Source organism: Podarcis liolepis (assembly GCF_965112155.1).
Source record: "Podarcis liolepis genome assembly, chromosome: 11".
NCBI classification, from domain to species: Eukaryota; Metazoa; Chordata; class Lepidosauria; order Squamata; family Lacertidae; genus Podarcis; species Podarcis liolepis.
In genome coordinates this window covers 61,918,241-61,945,228 of record NC_139565.1, presented here as the reverse complement: position 1 = coordinate 61,945,228, position 26,988 = coordinate 61,918,241, and the positions used below count along the sequence as shown (strand labels likewise).

Here is a 26,988-nt window from a genome sequence, read left to right as displayed (position 1 = left end):
TCCTTGATAGGCTGAAGTACCTTGTTTATGCCCCAAATCCTGCAGGCAGTGGTTTTTATATTTATTGTACCTGTGTAGACGGAATTAAATTGCAGATTTGATAGCATATTCCTCTCTTCCACTTGAAACCCATTTTCTGTTGAGTTGCGTTAGGTGTCGATCATCAAACCGCTGCAAGTTTACTGGTGCTGGTACAAGTTTTCAACGCTGTGAGCCAGCGATGAGAACTAGAATAGAAACAATTAAACATATTTTAAATGGAAATTTAAAAAAGTAAAGTGGGTTGGTTTCTGTTTTTGCCTTTCTCTTGTAGATGTCCAACCACAGAAGCCTTTGTCAACCTCTGTCATCTTCGGAACTGGACGGATCCTACCTTAGCATTGCTCAATCACAGGCCTTATACAAGAACAACAGAATGGCACGTGGAAGTCCTACCCATATGCCTGTGTCTCAGCCTTGCAGGAACAGTCATGCCCATCGAGTTGCAGCCCAGGGTCATCGGCAAGAAGATCGGAACGAGTTCATGATGGGCAATGGGTTGCATGGTAAGTGCAACAACGTGGTCTCGCCAACGAGGCAAAAGTTGCTTCCCCACAAGAAAGCAACTCCTGCCGCGGAGCAGAGGAGAAACAGCTGTCCCCTTCAGACTTGCTCTTTCCACAAGAAACCGGGCAGCTCGGATCACGGCTCTTTCCAAGAGGGCTGCCACCTTCCAAAAATGCACTCCGGGCCACATTGTGAATCCTTTGCGTGTTGCTCGTGCCCGTCGCACACTCCTGGACTGAACGGCAGCACGGACCTGAGACCGAAAGAAATGGAGCGCGGTAAAAGGTTGTCGGAAGAAAGGAGGAAGCAGCTGCTGCTCCAGAAGATGGAGCTGGAAATCGAGAAAGAACGCCTTCAGAATCTGTTAGCCAAGCAGGAGGCAAAACTGCTGCTTCAGCAACAGCAGCTCCACCAATCCAGGCTTGACTACAATCGGTGAGTTTGGGGAGGAGTGTCGGAAATGGGGCTTCTGCTTGAGTTCTGTTGGGGTTTATGGAAGGCGGGTGGGTCTGTTGACATCTTTCTTAGGCCGATATCTGGTGCTGGGTTGTTGTTGTTTAGTCGTGTCCGACTCTTTGTGACCCCCTGGACCAGAGCACGCCAGGCACTCCTGTCTTCCACTGCCTCCTGCAGTTTGGTCAGAATCATGTTTGTAGCTTCGAAAACGCTGTCCCACCATCTCGTCCTCTGTCGCTCCCTTCTCCTTGTGCCCTCCATCTTTCCCAGCCAGGGTCTTTTCCAGGGAGTCTTCTCTTCTCATGAGGTGGCCAAAGTCTTGGAGCCTTGGCTTCATGACCTGTCCTTCCAGTGAGCACTCAGTGGTGCTGGGTTAGATGAGCATTTCTTAAATTCCTCTTCAGGCCACCTAAGAACTCATAAAACACAACAAGCTTTCTAATTTACCAAAAGACATTAGTTCCACAAAGATGTGTGATCTGCCTTAATCATCTGCGGTGTCATGGGAACCATTTGGTTAAAGCTACATTGCAAATGGCTCAGAAACTGTGGTAGTTTAGCATTTGCAATGATGGCATCGAGGAATACGATGCGTTGCGAGCCTCTTTGAGATTCTGAGCTCCATCAGGCTCGTTCTGTGTGGGGGATTAATGCTGCTGATCCAAAAAGAGGATGCCGCTGTACTTCAGTGAACTCCCACTCTCTGGTGCCCATAAGCAAACATCCTATGCCCAACTGCAAGGTCTCAGAGAGTTGCTTCAGCCATTTAAGGCAGACTTTAGCAGTTGCTTCCTTCCGTTTGCCCCATCACTACTATTAAGCATGAAAAAGATTGAAGGCAGTTCAAAGCTAGTTGAAACATGGAAGCTGGGAGTTGTACTGGGGAAGCATAGAAGTGATCCGGCTGTGCAAGTAGAGATCAATTGAGAAGGGTGGGTGGGTGACTTTTAGGTGCCCTGTAGAGAGCAGGGGTAGACAACTGACTTGTGGATTGAACTTCACACCATGTACCCAGCTGGCTCTGACCTGACATGATTTCTAATCTCTGCCTGAGTTATTCGGAGAGGTTCCACGTTTTATGTAGTAGTTACATTTGCTGTGGGTATGCTGATGTTATACTGGTTTTCCCCATAGCAAATTCTTAAGATGTGAATGACAGGCATGCATGCCTAAACACCTGCGTACCCTCACCTGAGAGCCCTGATTTGTGTTGTGGTTTCCCAGTGCATGTATATGGATGTTGAAGGACGCACATCTGTCATTCACACTTTAAGCATTTGCGGCAGAAAACACCAGCACGCCCACAGCAAACACAATTGCCACTTACAGCACAGAGCTACTCTTGAGTTGGGTACTTGAGTGTGAGGCAGAAAGGGGAAGAAATCTCAGAGGTGCTAGAAGATTATTTATTGCCCGATATGTTTCGAGTATTATAGCATTTCCTCAAGGGAGGTTTTGATTTCAAAGAGGTACCAAAACCGACTTCCATGCCATCTCATCACAAAATAACCTGCATTCGATGGCTTCCTTCCTTTTCTTCACTTTTTGTGTGAGATAAGCTTGTAATTCATGTGTTTTGGAAGCTTGGTTGTACTGAGGCCTCTGAGACTTCAGGACATGGAACCATCGTATTTTTCAAGCTTATCTCCATAACAGTCTAGCATAGAATTTTGTTTGGGAGGATGGAGAAGTACAATGGCAATAAATCTCAAAAACCAAGGAGAAATAGTGTTGTGAACTGCATAGTGTGTCCCCTTACTTTAAACACTAACTTGAGATCTTTTAAGACAAATTATGTTCGCAGAGGTCCACCACTTTTGACTTCCCTTACAAGCCAGACATTGTAATTGCCACCATCTCCTTGCCTCCTGCAAGTCCTCTCTCTGTGTGTGAGGACTTGTAGCCAATTGTCTCCTATTGTCCCAGTCCACTGAGGAGGCCCTTTTGGTTGTTGCCAAAAAAATACCTGGGCTACAGCGATGTGTGATAGGGCCTTCTTGGTGGTGGCCCTCTGACTGTGGAATTATCTTTCCCTCGATGTTAGGCAGGTGCTGAGAATGGTTCCTTTTCAATACCAGGTGAAAATAAGCCATTTCCAGCAGGCCTATGAATATTCAGCAGTAACTTTACATTGAGATTGACAGATGGTGGGGGATGTCGTATTAAAAATGGATTATGGGTCTTAGATGTTTTAATTATTCTTTTAGTCACTTTTAGTAGTTTTGTGGCCTGCCTCGTCCTCATTTCATGAGGAAGGGCAGGATACAAAATTTGCAAATAAGATAAATTGTGCGGGCTTTGCTGATTCTCACCATTTGTGCCACCTTCAGAAGCCTTGTGGGAAATGAAACAATACTCAGCCTCTTGTTCTCAAGACACAGGCCAAGAAAAATCTTTCTCAACTCATCTTAGTTTCTTTCATGTGAGGTGCTGGGAGCTCACATTATATCAAGGATTGTCACATGGAGGATGTTTTCTCCTTCTCTGGAGGGTAGGACTCAAACCGATGGCTTCAAATTACAAGATTCTAATTAAACACTTGGAAGAACTGACAGTAAGAGCTGTTTGGCGGTGGAATGGTCTTCCTTGGGAGTTTGTGGACTCTTCTTCCTTGGATATTTTTAAGCAGATGTTGGATGGCCATCTGTCATGGATGCTTTAATTGAGATACCTGCATTGCAGGGGGTTAGACTAGATGACCCTCGGGCTCCCTTCCAACTCTACATTTCTTTGATTCTATGACCTTCTGCAATCAAAACATATTCATTACTGCTGAGCTGAGGAGTCTCCCATGCCATTTAATACGACATGACCCGTCCTTTGATTTCTCCATCTGCAGAGTTATCTGTTGAATTCCTTCAAGGAGTTTGTTCTAGTCTCAGGTTGGAGTAAAAGGTGGTGACTTGGCCAAGCCTGACCAGTTACTTTTTGTAGCTAAGCAGGGATCTGACCATGGGTTTGCCACACACACACACACACACACACACACACACACCCCTCCAGCTACTTCAGTAGCTCTTTTCATGACTTCCTTTGCAGTAGCTGTCCATGTTTTCATGACTGGGCATCATGGAAAAAATGGACTATCTCTCTGCACACACCCCTAAACCCATTTGGAATTGAAATCAGACCACGCTTGAGTTTAAGGCAGTCCTTGATCCCTCTTTAGGGATCCTCTTCCACAGAGTAGTGTGCTTGCTAAATGAACTTGTTGTCATTTAGTCGTGTCCGACTCTTCGTGACCCCATGGACCAAAGCACGCCAGGCACTCCTGTCTTCTACTGCCTCCCACAGTTTGGACAGACTCATGCTGGTAGCTTCGAGAACACTGTCCCACCGTCTCGTCCTCTGTCGTCCCCTTCTCCTTGTGCCCTCCACCTTTCCCAACATCAGGGTCTTTTCCAGGGAGTCTTCTCTTCTCATGAGGTGGCCAAAGTCTTGGAGCCTCAGCTTCAGGACCTGTCCTTCCAGTGAGCACTCAGGGCTGATTTCCTTCAGAATGGAGAGGTTTGATCTTCTTGCAGTCCATGAGACTCTCAAAAGTCTCCTCCGGCTAGATGAACTAGGCAGGGCCAAAGGACACAGCCCTGCTCTTTTCCTCCATGCAAGTATAGCCATGTAGAGGAGACTGCCTGAAAGGGCACTCTGCCCTCTTCCCCTTCCCAAAATTAACTTGGGGGGGGGGGGCAGCAGAGGAGCGGGAACTCCAGACACCAATAAATGCATAAAAGCTCAGGATGAGGTCGCATTCTGTGTCAATGGCCAGCAAGGACAGAGTAGCTCCCAAGGTTCCCTCCCTGATCTCTTCTTTTGTCTGTAAGATGCTGTTCAAAAGCAAGCTGTGTTGCTTTGGCTGTTAAAATGCCTGTTTGATCAGAGGCAATCAGAGCTGTGTACTTTAGAAGACTACTGGGGTCACAAACAAAGGTGAAGAACTAAGTAGGAGCAGATGGATTTTTAATGATCAAATATCTTTAATCCATGCATATGTTCCTGCTAATGGAGGAAGAAAAGGAAGGCCTGAAGTCTGTGTGAGGCAATGTTGTTGTTTTGAAAGTCGTTCTCGGAGTGCTCTGTGGGGCATCCACTGCCCAACGACGGGACTCTTAAATGCCTCTGCAATTACGCTTTTCTTATTGTGTATCCTCACATCTGCTGCATCCAGCTTCTGCTGAGAAGATTGCACGTTCTGTAAAGTGCTGGTTGGCAGAAAAGCTGCAAAAGGAAGACCAGAGGCATCCTTTACTGTCTCCGCTTTGCTCCTTCCCATGTATTGATTAATTTAAGTTCATGGAGGATAGATGGGTCTCTCAACAGTATTAGCCATGATAGCTAAATACAACCTCCATCTTCGGAGGCATGAAAACTTTTTCCTTTTTCTTTTAAGGTTTTGCTAGGCAGTCACGACTTTCAGCCCCGCTAAAGTGCACCAATACAACCTAAATGGCTGCAGAGACTAGCTGAGAAACACAACATTTTTCTTTTCCTTTTGGCAAAACTCAGCTCTCCAGCTTGTCTCGATACTCTCTGTTTGTGTGTGTGCTAGCTAGCTAGTTGTAAACAGAGGCTTGTATCCAGAGTAGTGCTGCCACTTGCACAACGAAACTGTCCCCCCTCTCCTCCCCCTAAATCTGTTGTGGGTTTCCCTTCAGCCTTCCAGAACAGGTGTGGGGCAAGGAGCTGGGGAAAGTTCCATTGCAAAAGCATAAACCCTAAAGTAACAAGAGCATTGGGTGCCACCCATAGAATGGCACAGCTGCCAGACCTCATGATAGCAGTAATGGTGCCGGAAGAGCCCTGTAGCTGAATCAGACTAAAAATCCACGTAGTTCAGCACCCTTTTTTCTACACTGGCCAGCCAGGTGCCTCTGAGATGCCCACGACACACAAGACATGAAGTCAATAGTTCTCCCTCCTTTTTTTTTTTTAACCCAGAGATGCATTTGAAATAAAAGCACACATTCTACTCATGTAAAAAGACCAGGCAGGCCCCACAAATAACCCAGAGATGCATTTTAAATAAAAGAACACTTTCTACTCATGTAAAAAACACGCTGATTCCCAGACCATCTGCGGGCCAGATTTAGAAGGTGATTGGACCTTAGTTTGCCTACCCGTGTTCTAGTTAATAATGGCAAGTTCAACACGTTCTTACCTAAATAATCTTACCCTCTTTAAAGCCATTTAACCTATTCGTGGCCTCAGTTACACGTTCCATAAATTGCTATTTCTGTTAAAAAATTGTATTTTCTCCTCTGGGCTAAATTTATCAGGGTGGAGGGATGGAAACAAACCATTCTTCTGTCTGGAATGTTGCTGTATGAATGGAGCTGGCATTCTTTGCAAGTTTGCCCAACTGGCAATACATTTGCGGAACTCGCTGATCGCAATAACAAAATTTTGAGGACTTTTGAAATTCAGAATTCAAAAGCCCGCTTCCGATGCCCTCATCCAGTGACTCCTCGAGCAATTGAGAGATCTGGTGGGCAAGCACACAGCACTGCTTTTGACCTCAGTACCTGGCACCGCTCTTTTGTGACTGCATCAAGGAGTATTCGTGGAACTGCCCCCTCCATAGAAAATAATACCGGATTCTAATAAATCTAGGGGTTTTTGGCTTGGAGGCCGATGGCTCATGCCTAGGCGTGTCTATTCAAACATAAGTCCTGTTGACGTCAGTGGCACTTACTTCCAGTTAAGTGTGGGTAGGATTGCAGTTTAAGTGTTTAATTTACTTGCTGTGTAAAGGGGGAGAGGGAGAGAAGGGGCGAAGGTTTGGCTGCTCAGCACCGTGCATGTTTACTGTGATATGTGGCTCTTCTCTCCCCACCCCAGGTTTAAAGGCCAGCCTCCTAATTCGGAAGAACTGCTCATTGATGAAGTGCTGATGAGACCAGGCGGCTTGGCCCCAGTGATGAATGGCACTTGTGGGGGCCTCAGGTAATACCTTGGTCTTGTGCTCCTCTGTTAAGCACTTTCATGTGTCAGTATATTTTATGATTTGTCTAAAGGGCTTTACAGAATGCTAAAAAACATATTTTCTTTCGCCTCTCCCTCCCTTCTCTCGGATTAAATGCTTCAAGCCAAAAAGAATGGAAGTAACATCATGGGATGACAATATAGTCAATAAAGAGTGTGGGGTGGCGGGTGGAGAGACCTGGACCTGGGCTCCTGTCCTTGAAAGTAGACCTTGGGAGCCTGTATTAAAGGCAGTCACTTAGGGGCTCTCAGATGGAGCTCAGAGGTGAAGCAGGATCAGGCCAGGGCGTCAAAGAAGCCAGGACCAAGGCAGGGTTTGAAACAGACGTTTATTGGAGACGGCAAGCTTAAGAGAGAGGTTTGGAAGTGGTTCACATGGCACAAAGCCAGGAGGGAGAGAGGGCCCCAAAACAGGCAGCAAACAGGGTGGCACTGGAGTTGAAATTCAGCGGAGGTGCTCTGAAAAAGTGTCCCCTGGCAACCTTTCTAGTTTGACCCAGGTCTGTAGTTCTTCAAGTGCGGAAGCAGAGTTCTGTACAGAAGTGCTAATAATCACGGGGGGAACAGAGGGCGCCTCCTTGAGCCCTACCCCAGGATGGGCAGAGTTGCACGGGGTCTGCCTATCTCTCCGTTAATTAATGCAAATGCGGAACTCCTTATAATAAGTGCCTGCACCGGGAGAGACAGGAGCAATCACTGGGCAGCACTCACTGTGTTTTTCTCATTGGGTGTCATGTGCTTTCATAGCCCAGGTTTTCAATGTTCACTTTCTGTGTTTGAACACTACGCTTCTCCAGTTCTGGGGCTGTGATTGTAGCCAGCATTGATCTCTGAATCATCCCTCGAGGGCTGCCTCGACCTTTGCTGCAGCAACAAATGCAGGGAAAAGTTCCCTTCTAAGTTTGGGCTTCGAGAGTGGGCTGAGGGACGACCCCCGCAAAGGTCTCGATTCTCCGGGCAGGTGGAGGGCTGGATTGAATGCAATTCGGTTTGCTTCTGAGTAAACGTGCATCAGCGTGTGCTGCCCACACCATCATTTTGCCTTCGAAACAAAGCCAGTTGTACTGAACTTGGCTTTTTAGTGCTGTGTTCAGATCTGCATGTCTGACTTTGCTTCCTTGTCTTGAAGGTAGTGCCTTCAGTTTCCATTGGTGACCCTTGTCTGACCAATGAGCAAAACTGCTTATAAACTCAGTTCCACAATTGGATGCGTTAGCTTTTCTGTTCCTTACGGATAGGGTTTTCCTCCTTTCTCATGCAGGAAATCTTCCCTGTGCAGATAGATAATGTGTCGCTTCATCATAGAGGAGACCATAAACGGACTTATCTGTTTTATTTTGTCCAAAACACAGTACAGTAACCTCAACGTACATGGAGGTTGCGTTCTGGGGATAGCGCATAAAACCAAAATCCCATATAGTTAAAATACTTTCCCCCAGATGCCCATCTCCTTTCCACCCCTTTTATTTATTTATAGTGGTACCTCGGGTTACATACGCTTCAGGTTACATACGCTTCAGATTACAGACTCTGCTAACCCAGAAATATTACCTTGGGTTAAGAACTTTGCTTCAGGATGAGAACAGAAATTGTGCTCCAGCGGCGCTGCAGCAGCAGGAGGCCCCATTAGCTAAAGTGGTGCTTCAGGTTAAGAACAGTTTCAGGTTAAGAACAGACCTCCGGAATGAATTAAGTACTTAACCCGAGGTCCCACTGTATTTTTAAATTGTCACAAAGCTGAATGTGTGCAAGTTAAATGCACATAATCTGCAAGTTACCTGTATGTAATACTTAGAAAACACAAGTATCAAACTGTTCCCACTCTTCTAGCGAATCTACCTTCAGCATCTGCAGGTCTTTTGTTAGTGGCAACAGCCCTCCCATATCGAGAGGGGAGAGATAACATAGGGTGTGAGAGAAACAAGACGTAGGGATTCTATGGGATCGTCTGTCCATCTTTATGTCTCACTTTTCTGATGGAGACATGCAGTAATCTTATAGCATTAGTGTGCAATTGCGCATTCCCGAGTCTCTGTGCCAGCCGGTCGTGAAGTTTGGCAGCAAGACATCGGAAAGTTTGCTTCCTGTATTCATTCATCAGTTCTGCAAAGGTTACCAGATGAATGCGCCCTAAATAATTTAATCTAATGTAAAGCCAGAGGAGGCTAAGACGACAAGTCCATTTGTCTCCTTTATGCATTTGAATATGGAAGTGATGTTTGCTTCAGTCTCTGAAAAGGGTGCATGTGATTATTGGGGCTGGAGAATGATGCTGTGCAGCTGGACTGTGTCATTGAAATGCCAAAGACTTTTCTCTCTTTTTTTGCTATTTGAAAAACAAAACACAGAAATAATCAAGAAAAGAAGTTATCTCTACCTTCTGGTTGACACGAACTCCTGGGGTAAAAACTTGAATGTTAATTCTCAGCTAAGCAAGGCTCCACTTAAAAGGAGGGATTTTTTTGTTTGTGCTGTTCTTTTTTTTGCTTTTTTTTAAAAAAAGGGTTAAAAGCATTCAAAATATTAAACTTGCTCAAGCGAGACATTAGAGTTTCGAAAGAAAATAAATGATACAATCAACACCCGAAAAACATATTTTTTTTATAATTAACTGCTCATTTTGGCTTAATTATCTACAATTACCAAATCTAATTGCAATTTATTTTCTATTATCTGTGGGAAGAATAGCAGGCAAGGGGACGTGCCTGCCGGGCGATGTGCACAAGGGCAAGAGGAAAGGTCCCAAGAACATGCGGGCCTCCCAGTGGGGACCCCAGAGGCAGACAGGTGCAGAGGGTGATCGCGCTCAGCATTTGAAAGGAATCTCATTGCCTCTTGGAGAGCATCTTTTTTAAGCTTAATAATAATAATAATAATAATAATATTTATACCCCACCCATCTGGCTGGGTTTCCCCAGCCATTCTGGGCGGCTTCCAACAAAATATTAAAATACAATAGTCCGCCAAACATTAAAACCTTCCTTAAACAGGGCTGCCTTCAGATGTCTTCTAAAAGTCTGGTAGTTGTTTTTCTCTTTGACATCTGATGGGAGGGCATTCCACAGGGCGGGCGCCACCACTGAGAAGGCCCTCTGCCTGGTTCCCTGTAACTTGGCTTCTCGCAGTGAGGGAACTGCCAGAAGGCCCTCGGCGCTGGACCTCAGTGTCTGGGCTGAATAATGGGGGTGGAGACGCTCCTTCAGGTATACTGGACCGAGGCCATTTAGGGCTTTAAAGGTCAGCACCAACACTTTGAATTGTGCTCGGAAATGTACTGGGAGCCAATGCAGGTCTTTCAAGACCGGTGTTATGTGGTCTCGGCGGCCGCTCCCAGTCACCAGTCTAGCTGCTGCATTCTGGATTAATTTCAGTTTCCAGGTCACTTTCAAAGGTAGCCCCACGTAGAGTGCATTGCAGTAGTCCAAGCGAGAGAGAACTAGAGCGTGCACCACTCTGGCAAGACAGTCCGTGGGCAGGTAGGGTCTCAGCCTGTGTACCAGATGGAGCTGATAAGCAGCTGCCCTGGACACAGAATTGACCTGCGCCTCCATGGACAGCTGTGAGTCCAAAATGACTCCCAGTCTGCGCACCTGGTCCTTCAGGGACACAGTTACCCCATTCTGGACCAGGGAGTCCTCCACACCTGCCCGCCTCCTGTCCCTGCAAAACAGTACTTCTGTCTTGTCAGGATTCAACCTCAAGCTACCCAGAGGGAGACTTCTGTGGGCAAGTCTGATTTCAGTTTCACTTCAAGCAGTTTGTTTGCAAAAGCTGAGACCTGCCCCACCCATTTGATCTTCTTCATTTACTTTTGCCATGGGGTCACTTTGTTCTTTCTTCAGTTAACAGAGGCTTTAATCAATGTTGCCCATTCCATCTATGTCTGAGTATCTCACAGGGAGATTGGGGGCAGATGATGATTTGGAAGTCTGCTTCTTTCCTTGATGCAGCCAAGTTAGCCAGCCTTGGAGCACAGCCTTTCTTAATCTGCAGCCTTCCAGACATTTTGGACTACAAAACCCATCTGCCACAGCCAGCATGGCCATTTGGGGGGCACAAAGTTGAGGAAAGCTGCCTTACAGCATAAGTGGGGAACCGCACATCCAGGGGCCAAATGTGGCCCTCAAGCTTCTTCCCAGGCCACCCCTTCTCCCATACCTTTCACCCTCTTTAAGTATTTTTATCTGACTGGCACGTGTCCTTGAACCTCCTTTAAAATGTCTTACTTGCTGGGATGGAGAACAGTAAGGTAGGGTGGGTGGTGCCTATATAGACACTAGCCTACTGTGCAAAGGTAAAATCTACACTCATGGCCCGCCCACTTTTGAAGATGCTCCGCCCACCACTGGCATGTGGTTCCTGGAAGGTTGCCTAGTAGGAAGTGCAGGCCTTGGGCTGGAAAAGGTCTTCCACCCCAGCTTTTGAGGAATAGTTCTTCCGTATTTCTCAGAGTTTGAAGAAATGCCTCATTCAGAGGCATCAATCCATTTAGCTCAGTTCTGTGACGTCTTGACTGGTGGCAGCTCAGAGTCTCGGGGCAGAGATTTATCTCCTCCCCTGCTGCCAAAGGGGGGCATGAAAAACATCTCTTTTACCACTAAACTACTGTCTCACCAAACTTCTTAGCTCAGGGTCCATCTGTTGACTTTGAAGACCTATGCCAGGAATGTATTTCCTGGCCATTAGCCCTTTTAATAATATATAATGAGATGAAAAAGATGTTGAAATACACATTCTTTAAAAAAGCAGAAGCATTTTTACTTGGTATTGTAGGCCAAGACATTAACAGACAAGATGTCAAACTGTTCTTATATGCAACAACAGCGGCAAGAGTATTGTTAACCCAGAAATGGAAGCAAGAAGAAATTCCGACCTAATGAAGAATGGCAGGCGAAATTAATGGATATTGTCAGGGAACTGCCATCGGAGGAACAGGTGGTGGAAGGGCTCACAGAGGCTGGGAGGGAGTCAGCAGCGAAAGCAGGGACCAGCAGGGGGAGAGATGGGTCTCTGGAGGAAGGTCTCATGAATGCGGAGAGAGACGCAGCAGCTAAAGCAGGAACTAGCAGGGAAGAGGGAGGGCTCAGGGAGACGTCCAGCGAGAACAGCGGGGAGGTGTCAGAAGCTCCCATAGGGAGACCCATTCCTCGCAGGAAGCTGTCACGTCGTGAATCCAGGAGACGTGTTTCCGTTAAGGAGCTTCTATGCTGGAAGCGCTTCCGAAAACAACCACTGTCGGAATCTGGAAGTGACTAGGGCAGACATGTTTGAGGAGCTCTGTCACACACAGAGGTTTGTGGAGTTGCACAAACTCTGAGGGACCACGATTTTACGCACAAGCAGCTAATCATCCCATCACAGATATAAAGATCAGGAGCAGCCTTGCTAGATCAGGTCACAGATCAGAGTTTAGTTCTGTGTTCCACTACGGCCATCATAGTGCCTAACGTCCCACCAACATCCACATTTGCTGCCCATAATATCAACAGGACTTTTTCCACAACTGTATGAGCTAAAAACTCTTTTCAAAAGCTTGTATAATTTGGAGTGTCTTGGATTTAAATCTTTACGCAAGTGTGGAGATTACTGGGTCACTGTGAAACTGATCGTGCACAGCTCGGCTTAGTGTGCATCATGAACCCCCTTCTCTGTGTGGCATTCTCCTCCAACTACTGGTATCCCACACTTTTTCTCCTCCCTAGATCCAGAGATTTCCTATGCAATCATTGTAGCTATCCTTATTTGGATGTTCAAAGCTTAGTGTTCATCACTGCAGCTTTTGGGAGTTGATATCTCCTGAAAGAGATACTCAGCATTGCAACGTGGGTATCAATACTCACTCTTACTTCTGCAGGCGCTGCCTTTGGAAGGGAGAGAGTGAAAGGGGTTGGCTGGTCCTAAAACTTCCCATCTAACTTGGAGCCACTCAGAGATGGCACTATTTCAACTTATCCTGGGGAGTGTAGAATGGTCTCTGGACCAGGAGCAGGGGAAGAAACCTCTAACGAGAATTCGTGCCAGCCCCATTTTGCAGCCTCTTTTTAACATGCTACTTTTGATAGTTTGCCACTTTAGAAACTTTGGAGACTGAGATGCTTTCCTTCTGCACCTCTTTAAAGACCGTCACATCTTCAAAAACAAACGGAAAATGCCCCACCATTTATTTTGTGAATGAGACAAATTGTGTTGTTCTTTCCTTAAGTTTTAGACTGCACCTGTGCCCCTGCTGTCCCCAGCACAGGTGTGCACATCTCACAACTGAACAAAGCATAAGGAAAATGTGTCATTCGCTCTCCTATGTCCATGCGAGGCTGTCCCTCAAAGCGCATTGCATAGGAATAGGATATTATGCCAGCTGTGCTCAATGGGACCTACTACCACACTGAGAACAGTGTTTTGTCAACCAAGAGCTCCTTTCTATAACCTAGTTTTTCTGCTAGAACTGTGCTATGTTAAGGGACCCTTCCCATGCATAATTGTTCTTCTTAAAGGAGTCCCCCCCCCCCGATTATTTGCACCGCCTAAATGTTCTCATTTTGGGTATATTGAGGCTCCATCTCACTCCAGAGTGTGATTTCCCCTCTGATATTTTTAGTTAGCTGGAAATGTCAATTGCAGAATTTCATAGCACTTTCCCTCTCTTTGAATGCGCGTTGTTATGGTGATTATTCTGGGAAGGGATGTCGGATCTTTCAGATTTTGTTTATGGTATAGCTGTTCTGAATGACTGGTAAGAGAAGAGGGTGTGGTGATGCTGGTGGCAGAGGGAATTATTTCTGCTGCTTGTTAAAAACACATTATCGGCAGTTCTTTTATAGCTGAACTTTAGAGGGTATGTATTTTATACTCACTTTACTCTGCCTTTTGTTTCCTAATTTAATCAAGGCTGTCAAATGCAAATGGATGCCTACCTGCAGCTCCTCTCGCTTTCCCCAGAGGTGGAAATATACCCCCCAACCTTCCTGAGCAGCAGCAGCCCCCCCTTCTCCCCTGGGCTGGAGATCCTCCCCCCAATATTCCATATGCAGTTCCACCTTGTGGCTCTGCTATTTTACTCTCGGGGCCACCTGTCAATTCTTTTCAATCATGACACACATCAAATCCTGCTATTTCGGCTCTGGGTCTCTTGAGAAGTAGCTGCCAGTTGTGCCAGCATTCAGCTGAGGCCGCCAAACTCTACTCTTGTGCGTTGTCTCTGGAGGTGAATTTAATAACACCTTGAACCACCTCGTTGGCTTCATGAATTTACTTGAGTGCAACTTGCTAGCGCTCCCCCTTCCCCGACTTCCTTCTCAGCGGTTTTAAACTGGCATTTTGACAGCCTCAAATGAACCCCTTTTGCAAATTGTTTGCAGGCTTTTTCCTCTCTCCCCTTCTTTAGTTAAGCAGAAATTTTAGCTAACCCGCTTGTCACTATCTTTTCTAACAGTCAGGCATACTTGCCGGTGCCAGATTGGTTTATGTTGATGCTTGTAGCTTTTGGAGAGGAGGAAAAACAGAGTGGGAGCCACTTATTTGGTCAATGAAATGTCCCTTAACAGATCTGCACAAAAGTGCAAATGCTGACTTATCGGTAGATACAAATCTGACTTGTCAATAAGTGCTGTATCTCTGCAACAGATGGATGTCATTGCCCATTGTTGCATAACAGATGTCTATATAGTGGATTTATCCCATTACAGCCACAAATAGCTCAGCAACTGGCGGCCTTTAGCAAAGGGAGGCATTTGCTCTTCAAAGCCTTATGTGGAACTGCTTTCTTCCAATCTAGCATTATTTGCAATCTGGGATGGACTCTTTTCAAATTCTCAAGTGGGCCCACTTCAGTTCCTTGGGAGTCAGAATCAGACCTTTAGTTACCAACCCTGTAGCAACCTGTGTACACAGTAACTTCTGCAGCTGGTCACCCATCTAAAAGGGGAGTGAGTAGATTTTGTCTCTTCGGTAGGTAATATGACTGCATCTTCTGGCAGGTTTGCCCAGTTTGATCAAGGTTTTTAAGGCTGCAGCAATCAACGCTGATGGTAACCAGATTGCTCATTCATGTAGCAAGGTCTGATCTGTTCACAAGGTGAAGATCGAAGAAGACCCTAATAGCAAGACCTCTGCCTTTGCTTCTTGAGCATTGGTGCTGAAGCTTGGATCAGCCACTGTCTTCTTGGCCTGATCAGATAGGGCTGGAGAGATCTCACCAGGCACAGACAGGGTTATCTTGCCTCAATTCACCCATCCTCTGGCACAGTTTCCAGCTAAAGGGCCACTTTCCCTTTTGTGCAACTTCACAAGGACAACATGCCAGTGATGGGCAAGGCCAGAGACAAAGGGGAGCAGAGCATTTAGAGTTTTACCTTGGTACACTTGGCTTGCTTCTACCAGCACTCACACTGCCCTCTCTGTCCTGCGCCCGCTCAAGCAAGAAGCGTCATCAGAGTTCAAGGATGCATTGCAGCCAGGCAAAAGCACTTCAGGGATGATGAGGTCTTGGGAAAGTTCCTCGAATCACAGACTTGGAAGGTACCCCGGGGGTCATCTAGTCCAACTCCTTGCGATGCAGGTATCTCAGCTAAAGCAGCCATGACAGATGGCCATCCAACCTCCGCTTGAAAACTTCCAAGGAAGGAGAGTCCACAACCTCCCGAGGGAGACCATTCTGCTGTCTAATAGCTCTTATTGTCAGAAACTTCTTCTTGGTGTTTAGTCGGAATCTCCTTTGTTGCAACTTGAAGCCATTGCTTTGTGTCCTACCCTCCAGAGCAGGAGAAAACAAGCTTGCTCCCTCTTCCATGTGACAGCCCTTCAGATATTTGAAGATGGCTATCGTATCTCCTCTCAGTCTCCTGTTTTCCAGGTTAAACATACCCAGTTCCTTCAACTGTTCCTCATCAGGCTTGGTTTCCAGACCCTTGATCATCTTGGTCTCTCTCCTCTGTGCACCTTCCAGCTTGTCAATGTCCTTTTTAATTTGCGGTGCCCAGAACTGGACACAGTATACCAGGTGTGGTCTGACCAAAGCAAAATAGCCTAAGGAATCATCCAAGCGAGAGAGATTTGGAGGGTCATATTAGGCCCCTAGACCTGATGTTCTCTATCTATCCTTGCTTTAGCATGTCCCTGAAATCTTAGGGGATGGCAAGTAAGCTTGCCCCCATGGGCACCTGAACGTTATGATTGCCTGAACCAACTGGAGCATGTTGCTGCTTGTGTTTAGATTTTGGGCAGGAAGAACCCGCGTCTTGAATGAAACCGATTGCTCTTGATTCTCACCTACAACTTGCCGTGCTCATTTAATTCTTGTTTCCCTGCTCGGGAGCAAGGCTGCTTTCAACAAAACAGAGGTGTCTTTAAAATATGAACAAAGCCTCCCTCTCCCACTGTTTCTGTCCTTCACTAGACCATCAGCTCCGTGTTTTCCTCTTTTTGCCACCTTGATCACAACGGTGCTCCAGGACATGAAGTGCTGTGTGCAAGGCAATGCCCAGCCACTTGCAGATACAGAGACTTCAAAGGCTCCTCTCGAAGACTTTGGGTGCACCCAAAGCTACTTAGGCTGGCGTGGTTGTTTAATTTTATTTTTCACTGTGCCCCACCTACCATTTTTGACCCAGGTTACTCCTGCAGGGATCTTTCCTGGAGTGCCTCGGTGCTTTGAATTGAGCTCAGCAGCTTTCCATTGGTGCCAAGCCTTTTCCAAACTGTCCATTATGCTTACAAGAGTGCTAATTTTTTTCCCAGAGCCACACAGAGAAAATGTTAGATTCAGCTTGGCTGATTTGTTCTTCACACTGCTCCCATGGTGAAGAGGATTGATTTTTGTGTTTCTTTTGATGTTTGGCTTGCTTTCCTTTGGAATGCAATGCTTTGGGCCTTAATCCTTTAACCTTGAATCTGAGCACCACGGCTTCACGAGGGATAAGGCTTTTTTCCTCTCTCTTTTTTTGATGGAGGAATGGACTACCCGTTTGTTATATCGGATCAGCTGGGAGTGGTGATGTAAAACAAGATGGATCTTCAAATAGTTTATTTTTCTGCTATTAAAGGCCTTGTAAATGGGGGTGAGGTTTAGGGAGAAGTGGCTGAGAGACTGAATTGTGTATCAGGAGGTCCCTGGTTCAAATCTCACCTCTGCCATAAACTCACCAGGTTGTGGGATTGTTGTTGTTGTTGTTTTGTTAGGCTAGTCACACTCAGCCTCTGCCTAATTTCTGGGGATGATAATAATACTGGCTCACCTTACAACACAGACAGGGCATTTGTGACCATCCAAATGCCCTGGAGCCCATCTACAGTTCCAGGAAAGTGTGACCAGTGCTCAGAGATGATGGGAATTGCACCTGGGAGGCTGCAGGTTCCCCATCAATGACATCGTGTAGGGTTATTGCAAAGATTTCACCAAGATTATGTGAATATTTTTTTTTGGGGGGGGGGACATCAACGCTCTATAGAAATGCATACAGTCATACCTTGTATTCGAACAGCCTAGATCTTGAATGTTTTGGCTCCCGAACGATCGAAACCTGGAAGTGACTGTTCTGGTTTTTGAACGTTCTTTTCGAAGCCGAACATCTGGTGGTGCTTTCGCGGCTTCCAGTTGGCTGCAGAAGCTTCCTACAGCCAATCAGAAGCTGTGCTTTTGTTTTCGAACACTTTGGAAGTCAAACGGCCTTCCGGAATGGATTCCGTTCGACTTCCAAGGTATGACTGTAGTAGTAACAAAGGAAAAGTGGAACGCCAGTTGCTGTTTCCATCACTGACACATTTCTGTCAATTCTCTTTTTCATATATATATATATATATAAAATTTTTGCCTGTTTGTTTATATACCACCCTTCGTCAAAAGACTACAGGGTGGTTTACAACATAGAACACAAATGCCAACAGATAACATGAAAACCAAAGCAGTTATAGTAACACAAGTTTAATAAGATAACACATAATAGAATGTAGATTCTCATAAAATATCAATTCCCTCTACAACAATAGCATAAAAGTAAAGGAGAAGAAAATCATTGGCCAGGTATCAAAAATACCAAAGCACAAAAACCAGTCCATAGATATATCCTTCAAGCTGGCTTGAAGCTTATTAAAAACAGCCATAAAATGTTATAAATAAAATACAGTGTGATAGTTGAAATATAATATAGCAATTGCTGATAACAAGCCAACAAGCAGCATATGGCACCAGTAAAATATCCAAAAATAGATCCACAGTTGTCAAAACTTAATTCTGAGGATTGTCAAAGGCTTAGCAGAAAGGGGGGCTTTGTAAAGATAGCCGGGAGGTTTCAGCAGAGAGCCTGGCTCGATCTCCCTTGAAGGGATCTGCAACATAGGTGCCTTCCTAGAGCCTAGTAAGGAAAGTAGAGGGCTCAAAAATCTCTCTCCATGGCAGGTTGATTTTCTCATGGACCATGGAAAAATACACCTGGAGTGTCCTTCTCAGGTGGGGGAGGGTTGCCATCAATTTTGGATCCCCTGACTCTAGATCCCCACAGATCCCCTGAACCTTATCTATCTCCAGCTCTAGACATAGTGAAAAACTCACACCTTCTTCCCTGGGCAGCACAAACCAGCAAGACTTGGGATGCAGCTATGGGTCTGCTTCTCTGCTCCAACCCAACCCCATTTTGGGTCACTTTGTTGGGGAACAGACTCAGGCTGGGACGGATGTTGCAATTCGCTCAGCCTGCACAGATTCACAGATTGCTTAGCTGGAGATCCACAACCTCGCCTTGCCTCGACCTCTCCTTCTTCTGAACTGGTCGTTCTCCAGCGGGCAGATGAGGGGCAGCTACCTGATGGGCGCGCATTGCATTTGGCTCAAAGGTTGGCAGTTGCAGACCTCTCTTGCCTAGGGCAAAACTATTGGGCCCTTGCCCACTCGCTCAGGCTGTAGCTGCTGCAGAGACGGGTCTGCCATCAGCACTAATAGCAAGCTTGTTTGATCCCATGCTCCCGATGTGCACAGCCTGTCATCTTCCCTGGCCAGCTGTGAACGCTGGTTTTTGGATAAGGGTCCCCAAAGCTCAGCAAGTTATGGAAATGGGTCCATGGCAGCTGATGGACAAACGTGGAGGGGAGGGGAGCACCCCGCTAATGCTTCTCAGAGGGCAGCGTTTGTGGCAGCAGCTGCTCTTCCTCCCTGCCCAGCATCAAGAACGGCTCTGTGGGCAGCAGGAAGAGTCTGGAGTGCTGGATTTTTATAGGATCATTAATTATACGTTATAAGGCAGCTAAGCATGGCATTCGTAGTGTGATGAATTTCATTATGAATGGCCTTTTCATATTCTTCATCTCATTATATTCAGTCCTTGTGACCTAGAGTTTAGCTAAAGTTATTGTTCGGGTTAACTTTCATTTAGCAGGCGTCCTAATTTTAGAAGCCGTATGATCTTTAGATTTTATGGAGAGACAGTGTACTTATGGGTGTGTGTTTTGCAAGATCTCCTCTTGGCAGGTGTGTGTGTGTGTGTGTGTGTGTGTGTTTGTAACAATTCCAGCCCATTCAGAGAAGGGATTTAGGCTGGTCTTGATTTGCTCAAAGGTCTTCACTGCCTTATCCCCTGGGTAGCCTCATCCACCTGAACAGATTCAGCTATCATCTCTATGCCAATGACTTTTAAATCCATCGCTCCGCTTTGTCTCTCGTACAACAGTCTCTCTGAAACATAATCTTGGTTGTCTAGCCAACAGCTCAACCTTAATCTTGCTAAAAAGGAGCTCCTTATTTTTCTTCCTTAAAGGGGAAACTTTGGTGCTGGCACAGTTACATTCCCTCTTTGTTATATGGGCTTCTGAGTTGAGGTGGAAGCGCTGCTGCTCCCTTTCCTCCACTTTCTAGCCAACTTTCTTCCAACTTTCCTGGTGAGATTCTCTGAAATAACTGCACCCATGCCCTGCTCATCTCCTTGCTTGGCTCTGATCAGCTTCGCCTCCCTCCTAGTTGTCTTTCACACTCCTCTTCCCTATTCAATGTGTGGCTGGGGTTCAGATAGAAGTCTGTGAACGTGGCTCCATGCAGCGAAGGAACCTCAAGTGGCTTTAGCGACCAGGGGGTTTGGCGAGTCCCCTTCCAAACCTCCCTAAATACCTTTGACTGGCTCCATGCCTTCGCCCTGGTTGCCGTATTTGGCTTCTTGGACTTGGAGCAGTCGAAAGCAACTGTGTTCCTGGAGGGACATCAGCCTATCAGGCAGCTGGTGGTGGCACTGAAAGGCCTTTGGCTCTCTTCATTGTCCAGTAGCTATCAGAATAGACAGCTGCTACAGTCACCCAGTGGCTTCTCAGTACGTGGAGCCTCATATACGGACTCCTGTGGGAAGCAAGGCTTTTGAAAGTACTTTGGCAATTAAGATGGGAGACTTCCATTTCTATTTTGTATTGCTCGTTGCTGCTGGTCTCGTTGAGACTGTGCTTTGAAGCCTTGCATGAAACGGCAAATGTCAGGAGTACTTTGAATGTTCTGCAGTATAAATTGCTTGCATCTACTGGAGCCCTAGAAACTGAGTTGGTTCCACATGGTTAAGGGTCTGTCTGCACTTATTTTTTATATATATATATATATATATATATATATATATATATATATATATATATATATATATATATATATAAAATTTACATACCACCCTATACCCAGAGGTCTCAGGGCGGTTTACAGAACCATTTATAGTGGGTATAGTTGCTATTTTTTAAGTTTATTTTTTGGCATGTAACCACATAACAGGGTCATTCAGCTAGTGTTCCAGAACAATGAACCCAAAGAACCACTTTTTCTTATACCACAAAAAATCCAGCTTTTGTAAAAGATCCAGAACGGGTCCTCAATATTTTCAATATTTGTGTGACGTATGCTCTGCCAGGGGGCAGAGGGGAAGGTGTGTGAGCACAAACCCGAGGCTCGAACCAGCTAGTCCTCATTATTCTAAACTGTGGTTTAGCATTGTGTCCAAACGAGGCCACTTGCAGGAAGCATAGCCCTTTGGACGGCCCATCAAACTGTTAAATCTGGACCTTAAAAATGCCTGCTCGAAAGTGCTCCTTGTTCTTATGAGCTGCGTTCCCCCCACCCCAAAATAACGCAGCTGCATCCTAGAGAACGAGAGCAGGGCCGCTGAAACAGCTTCAGAAGTTGGGATTTAGGTCAGAAACTTTGTTTGGAAGAGGATGTTCTGTCAATCCTTGCAGTGTTTTCGCTCACCAAGAGCCAGGCAGGTTTTTCCAGATACGTGGGCGCTGCATTTGAAGGATTGTTTTTATACCTGTGACTTGGCATTTACATGGCTTTCTTTTGTGAAGGCTGACAGCCCTGCTCGCTGGAGCGACAGCTGCCCTACTCCGCTCCGTACGAAAGGCCACGTGCAGATTCCTGGCATATTGTCCCGCTTAAAGCTTGCCAGGCCTGACTTCAACATGAATCTCTGCAGAGCTCTAAGCCGGGGGAGGTCCCCCACCCCAGCCCACCGCTCGCCCGCTCTCTTTACCGACTGAGATTTATTTTCCATGGGTGGGGAAGGAGGGGAGAGGATAATTTCTAATCATTTTGCTGTTTATTAGAGCAGCCAATTAAGGCCGGAATTTGCAAAGGGGAGGATCAAAACACGCCATTATTTATTTATTTACTGCAGCAAAATTAGGAACGAGGCTTCGGAGAGGGTACGCTGGTGTCAGTTTAAAGACCCGTTTAATTCCTTATTTCTTCAAGGGGTGTGCTGGCGAAGGCTTTTGACTACGTGCGTGGGTTGCGAAAGAGGCAGAGGGGCCAGTTCTCTTCTGCAAGCTAGACGTAAGCTTAGCGTGCCGGTTTCTCAGCCAGATGCCATCGATAACCAAACACAGAGGAACATGAGCCGAGGCCTCACAGAGTTGGAAGCAAACACGTATCTGGGCTGTGCCGCTTCAGAGCTCGACTGAGTTGGAATGTTGGGAGTCCATGTTGGAATGTTACTTCCTTTAAAAAAGAGAGAAAAGGTCCTTGCACATAGAAACCTAGCATATAAGGGAGAGAGCTTCAGGGCTGGTCTTCTTCCTGTCATCCAGTTTCACTTGTGTGAGGAGCGTTCAGTCATGTTGCACCCCAATACGCAATCTGGGTTATCCTCCCTCAGTGAAAACTAAGCCAGGGTGAATGACAGATTTGCAAAAGGAAATATCGGGGTGAGGAAGGGAGTAGCCCCATCTGCTTGCTGTTTGTGAACAGGTGCACTATCTTCTGTAGGAGATCATTTCTCAACACACAGCCTGCATGCTACAAGAGACATTGCGCACCTCTGACTGTGCCATTTCTGCCATTGCCGATGCCGCAGGACAGTGCTTGGTCCTGGAAGAAAGAGGTGTCTGCATCTAGTAGTTTTCTTAATGTGGTCACTCACCTTGTTTGTTCTGGGGAGGAGTCGCATCCTGGGTGCAGTCTCCCGACCTAGTACTACAAGAATCTTTTCTTGGAAGAGGTTAACAAAGAGACCCCTTCCAGTTCCAGCTGTGCTGTGAGTTGTTCTCCTGTGCGCAGATTTTATACTGGTGCCTCTGTTTAGGTTCTGCAATGGTGCTTTGTTGGTGCCTTCTTTGCAGGACTCAACTGAATCCCTGTTCAAGCATTCCCTTTCCATCCACAGTTCTATTTTGGCAGAGCAGAAGACTTTTAATCGTGGGTTTGAGTTCCATGTTGGGCAAAAGATTCCTGCATTGCAGGGGGATGGACTAGATGACCCTTGTGGTCCCCCCCAACACTACAATTCTAGGATTCTATGACTTGCACAAGCCCCGTTCCTTCTGGTGTTGTTACCCTCTCCCCCTCCAAGAAGCTGGCAGGCAGAGTTCTGAAGTAGAAAACCTCCTAAATTTGTGGAGACTTCTCACATGATTTTGAATCCTGATTATGCTTTGGTCATAAGTGTCCTCTTTCAGTTATTTAGCTCCACCAATAGTGTCCTTTGTAGCTAACCAAGTAAGCTGCTTTATAGCAGTGGATCATCTACCTCGGGTTGGCAACGTGCGGCCCATGGGCCAGAAGCAACCCATGGAGGCCGTTTAACTGGCCCACGAACCACCCCAGAACCGAGCTGCCCGTTCAGCGAGTCCCAGCGCACTGCGCTAAACCAGCGCAGCGCAGGGACTCTCTTCCATGGCTCTGGAAACCACTTCTTCACATGTCCATGGCACTGGAAATCACTTCTGCGCATGCCCAGACACCGAAAATCACTTCTGCACAGGAGCGATTTTCGGCATCTGGGCATGAGCAGGAGTGATTTCCGGCACCGCAGACCTGCACAGACGTGATTTCCGGTGTTGCACTGCGCTGGTCCGCCCCATGGAGGATCTCCACGGGAGTGATCCGGCCCCGATCTACCTCCTGGAAACGTAATCATAGACCAAGTCTCAAAACCATGACAAATGTGGCAGACAGTTCCATTAGTCTAACTTTACTCCTAGCAATTAAAAAACACACACGATACAAAGCAGCCACTTGAGGCCAAAATAAGTAATAGAGGGCCAACAGTGGGAGAGTCTGCCTAACCCTTTTCCTTCACCACCATCTTGGGGGCTTTTCCCCTCCAGGAAAAAGCGTAGCTTTGAAGACTGGGTGGTTCTGAGTGGGCAAATGGAAACAAAAAGGTTGTAGTCAACTGCTTCTGCAATCCCTCTTGTTTTCAGTTTCCATGAAGCAGAATGACTCTGAACGTGTAGTGCATTGGCTCCTCTTTGGGAAAAGAGTTCAATGGTGGTGGTACTTATTTCCCTCCCCAGAGTGAAAAGATTTGGGACTGGTGGAGAATGCTCTCTACCTGTAGGCTACAGACTCTGCAAAGGCCTGCATGCGTTCATGAAAACTGATGGCCTCCCTCTGCAAAGGTCTCCGTAGGGCCTCTCCTGTCTGAGGACCAGCTGAAACCCCCCCCCCCACGCTGCTCAAACCACGGTCTCCCCTTGGGGTAAAGGCTTGAGTTCTGCGGAAAGTCGGCACTCAAATTTAGGCGTGCAAACTCATTCCTGGAATTCTTCCACCAGGTTTCGGCTCCTTTTCAGCTTAGCAGAGAGAGATGTTCAGGAAGGGCAGAGTGGCAAGCAATTCTTCAGTTTATGGGGACTTAATCTGTCATCCCCGGATGAATCACCGGACATCTATTTCAGCATAGTTGCTTATACTTTCAAAAAGAGGACGGGGGGGACCGGACCCAGAGCCTCTGCAGCCATCACACCTGACAGCATTTGATGACCGGAAACATCACGGTGCAGCCAATTAAGACCGGGAGGTGAGCCCAAGCAAGGCAATCTGTCAGTTTGTCGGTGGTTAAGCTCCCAAGCCTGCGGTCTCAGCTGGGGTGCAGAAGGCTAAAACTGCACCGGCCATCTGTTGAATAATCAATATTGGAGGGCCTCTGTTGCTGCCCTTGCGCTTGTCGGCTTCCAAACGCTTTGCTGGCTTAATGTTCTCTGGATACCTCTGATCAGCCCTGCAAAATGTATGACTAGATCAGGGTTCAGTGAAAGGTGAGTCTCCAAATTCAGAATTCATGGCCGGGAAGCAGCCAGCCGAGCGCTGAATGCTGAGCAGGAGCCCGGCAGGAGCTTTTGGGCGCTGGTGGTAAGTGTTGCTCTGAGGCCAGGGGGAAGAGAAGCATCCTTCTCACTGCTTGGTTAGCTTAGCACATCGCTAGTCCCGTAAAATTCCTTCTGTGGGCCAGGGCTGCCATTATGCCGAATTGATTCATCAGGCTATGCTGTTCTCAAACAAGTTAAATTTCATCATACTTGACTTGACTTAATTTAAAAATGAATTTAGCTACCTCTGAGCAGACATTGGTTTTAGTGTTTTGAAGAAGTGACATTTTCCCCCCTCCGCTAAAGCAGACTAATGAAGCCGTATTAGTGCCCTAACTTGAGCAGTATATAAAGATTAGTAAATAAGACCCCATTAAAAATACTTATAATGTAAGCAACATGGGTCCCAGTAGCCTTCCTAATGTCCATTAATGCTTATTCTGAGGATCAGAGCTCATTTTACTGAGCCATTTAGTCAAACCGTGCGATTATTTAGAAAGTTAATTCATGCATACTAAAATCGAGCTTAAGTAATGCAGAGGGTAGGAGGTAAAACTCTATGGAGATGATAGTCCTTTTTGTTATTTAATGATCAGCCATAATTAACTTGCAAATTTGAAATAATTAGAACAAATTAAAGGTATTTAACTTTGCCTCCCTAAAGAAAAATTCAAATTGCACCAAATGCGGCTTTAAATTATTCAAGTCTCAGAGGTCTGTGCTGGGTTTTCTCTCTCCCCCCCCCTTCCCCCCCACAATGCCTTTTTCTATGACGAGAATACCAATCTGCTTTTTGTCAGAAAGCATCCTATCAAGCGATTGTTCTTTGTGTCTAATAAATGACAGCTATTCTTCTTGGTAAAAGTATTTTAGTCTCTGAAGACTACATCAGCATTTCCGTGGCATTTTAATTCAATAAAACAAAAGGTTAACGTTTCTCCCCCACTTCTCTCCCCGCCCCAATACTTCTTAAAGAAAGCAAATCCCAGCAAGTGTTCGGTGGGTCCTGAATGGCATTTTGAAATTTCCCACTCCAGCTCAAAAGTGGGGGGGGGGGTCCCTGGCATTGGGGAGCTAAAGTAAGTCAAGTTCTGGGTGGCCCATCTTGCTTGGACAGCGTTTAGGTGAATATTATGGTGGTGGAGAATCATTTCATATCTTAGTCTCTCTTCCTGCATTTCCCCATAGGGTTGCCCTGTGTCTTTAACTCATTGGCATATTGTTCAGCGACTTCATTACAACTAGAAATGTTAAATGCCTTCCTGGCAGTGATCACGAGTGGAACCGCTGTAGGGAAGGCCGTGAATCTACCTATGTGCCTACTACGAAAGGAAACCTCTTTGAACATAGGAAACCCCCTTATGTTGTCAAGACAGTTGGTCCACGCAACTCAGTGTTTAGACAATATTCTGACTGGGAAAAAGCTCCCCGAGATCTTCAACCTGCGCAACTCTTTGGAATAGAGAGCAGGAAACATATAAGGGTCAAACATACCTTAGAGCGTGTTCTCAGTCAGCTACAATAAACTGATACTGTGGTTTCAAAATCTATAGGAAGCTCCCAGGCCTATGAAGATGTAGACCTGAGTAGGGATAGAGTAGGAGGAGCAGGAGGCCATTCTAATCTTTTGGCAATCTGGGCATGACTTGGGGCGAAACGAGACACAGTGATGTTAGTTGTGTGATTGTAATAAATGCTGGCAAAGCATGAGACTCTTAATGCCAGGTTTGTGGGTTTGAGCCACAACTTTTGTTGGACAAAAGATTCCTGCCTTGCAGAAGGTTGGGCCTGATGGCCCCCATGGTCTCTTCCAAATCTACATTTCTAGGATTCTAGGATTCCTACGTCCATCGTTTTTGTTAGGTAAATAGCAGCCGGGGTGGGGTGCTCCCAGTACGTTTCCGAGCACAATTCAAAGTGCTGGTGTTGACCTTTAAAGCCCTAAACGGCCTCGGCCCAGGATACCTGAAGGAGCGTCTCCACCCCCATCGTTCTGCCCGGACGCTGAGGTCCAGCGCCAAGGGCCTTCTGGCGGTTCCCTCATTGCAAGAAGCAAAGCTACAGGGAACCAGGCAGAGGGCCTTCTCGGTAGTGGCGCCCACCCTGTGGAACGCCCTCCCATCAGATGTCAAAACGATAAACAACTACCTGACATTCAGAAGACATCTTAAGGCAGCCCTGTTCAGGGAAGTTATTAATGTATGATATTTTAGTGTTTTTTTGGTTTCTGTGGAAGCCGCCCAGAGTGGCTGGGGAAGCTCAGCCAGATGGGCGGGGTACAAATAATAAATTATTATTATTATTATTATTATTATTATTATTATTATTATTATTATTATTATTATTATTATTATTCTGGGTCACGTGGAGTGGAAAGGGGAAATGTAGCACTACCTTCGCAGCCCCAAGGCTGTTCAGACTCCTACTAGCCACCGTTATGTAGCCTAGAATATGCATGTTTGCATCTGG

The 26,988-nt window shown here is 46.3% G+C and overlaps 1 protein-coding gene across 12 annotated transcripts in view; it reads left to right on the top strand.

Annotated features, from left to right (window-relative positions):
• Window positions 1-26,988, top strand: part of KIAA1328 — a 237,467-nt gene that overhangs the window by 162,770 nt on the left and 47,709 nt on the right. For all 12 annotated transcript variants that reach the window (XM_083466011.1, XM_083466016.1, XM_083466021.1 and 9 more), the window contains 2 exons: window positions 314-981; window positions 6,838-6,942. In XM_083466011.1, the coding sequence (XP_083322137.1) occupies window positions 314-981; window positions 6,838-6,942 (773 nt within the window). The remainder of the gene's footprint in view (window positions 1-313; window positions 982-6,837; window positions 6,943-26,988) is intronic.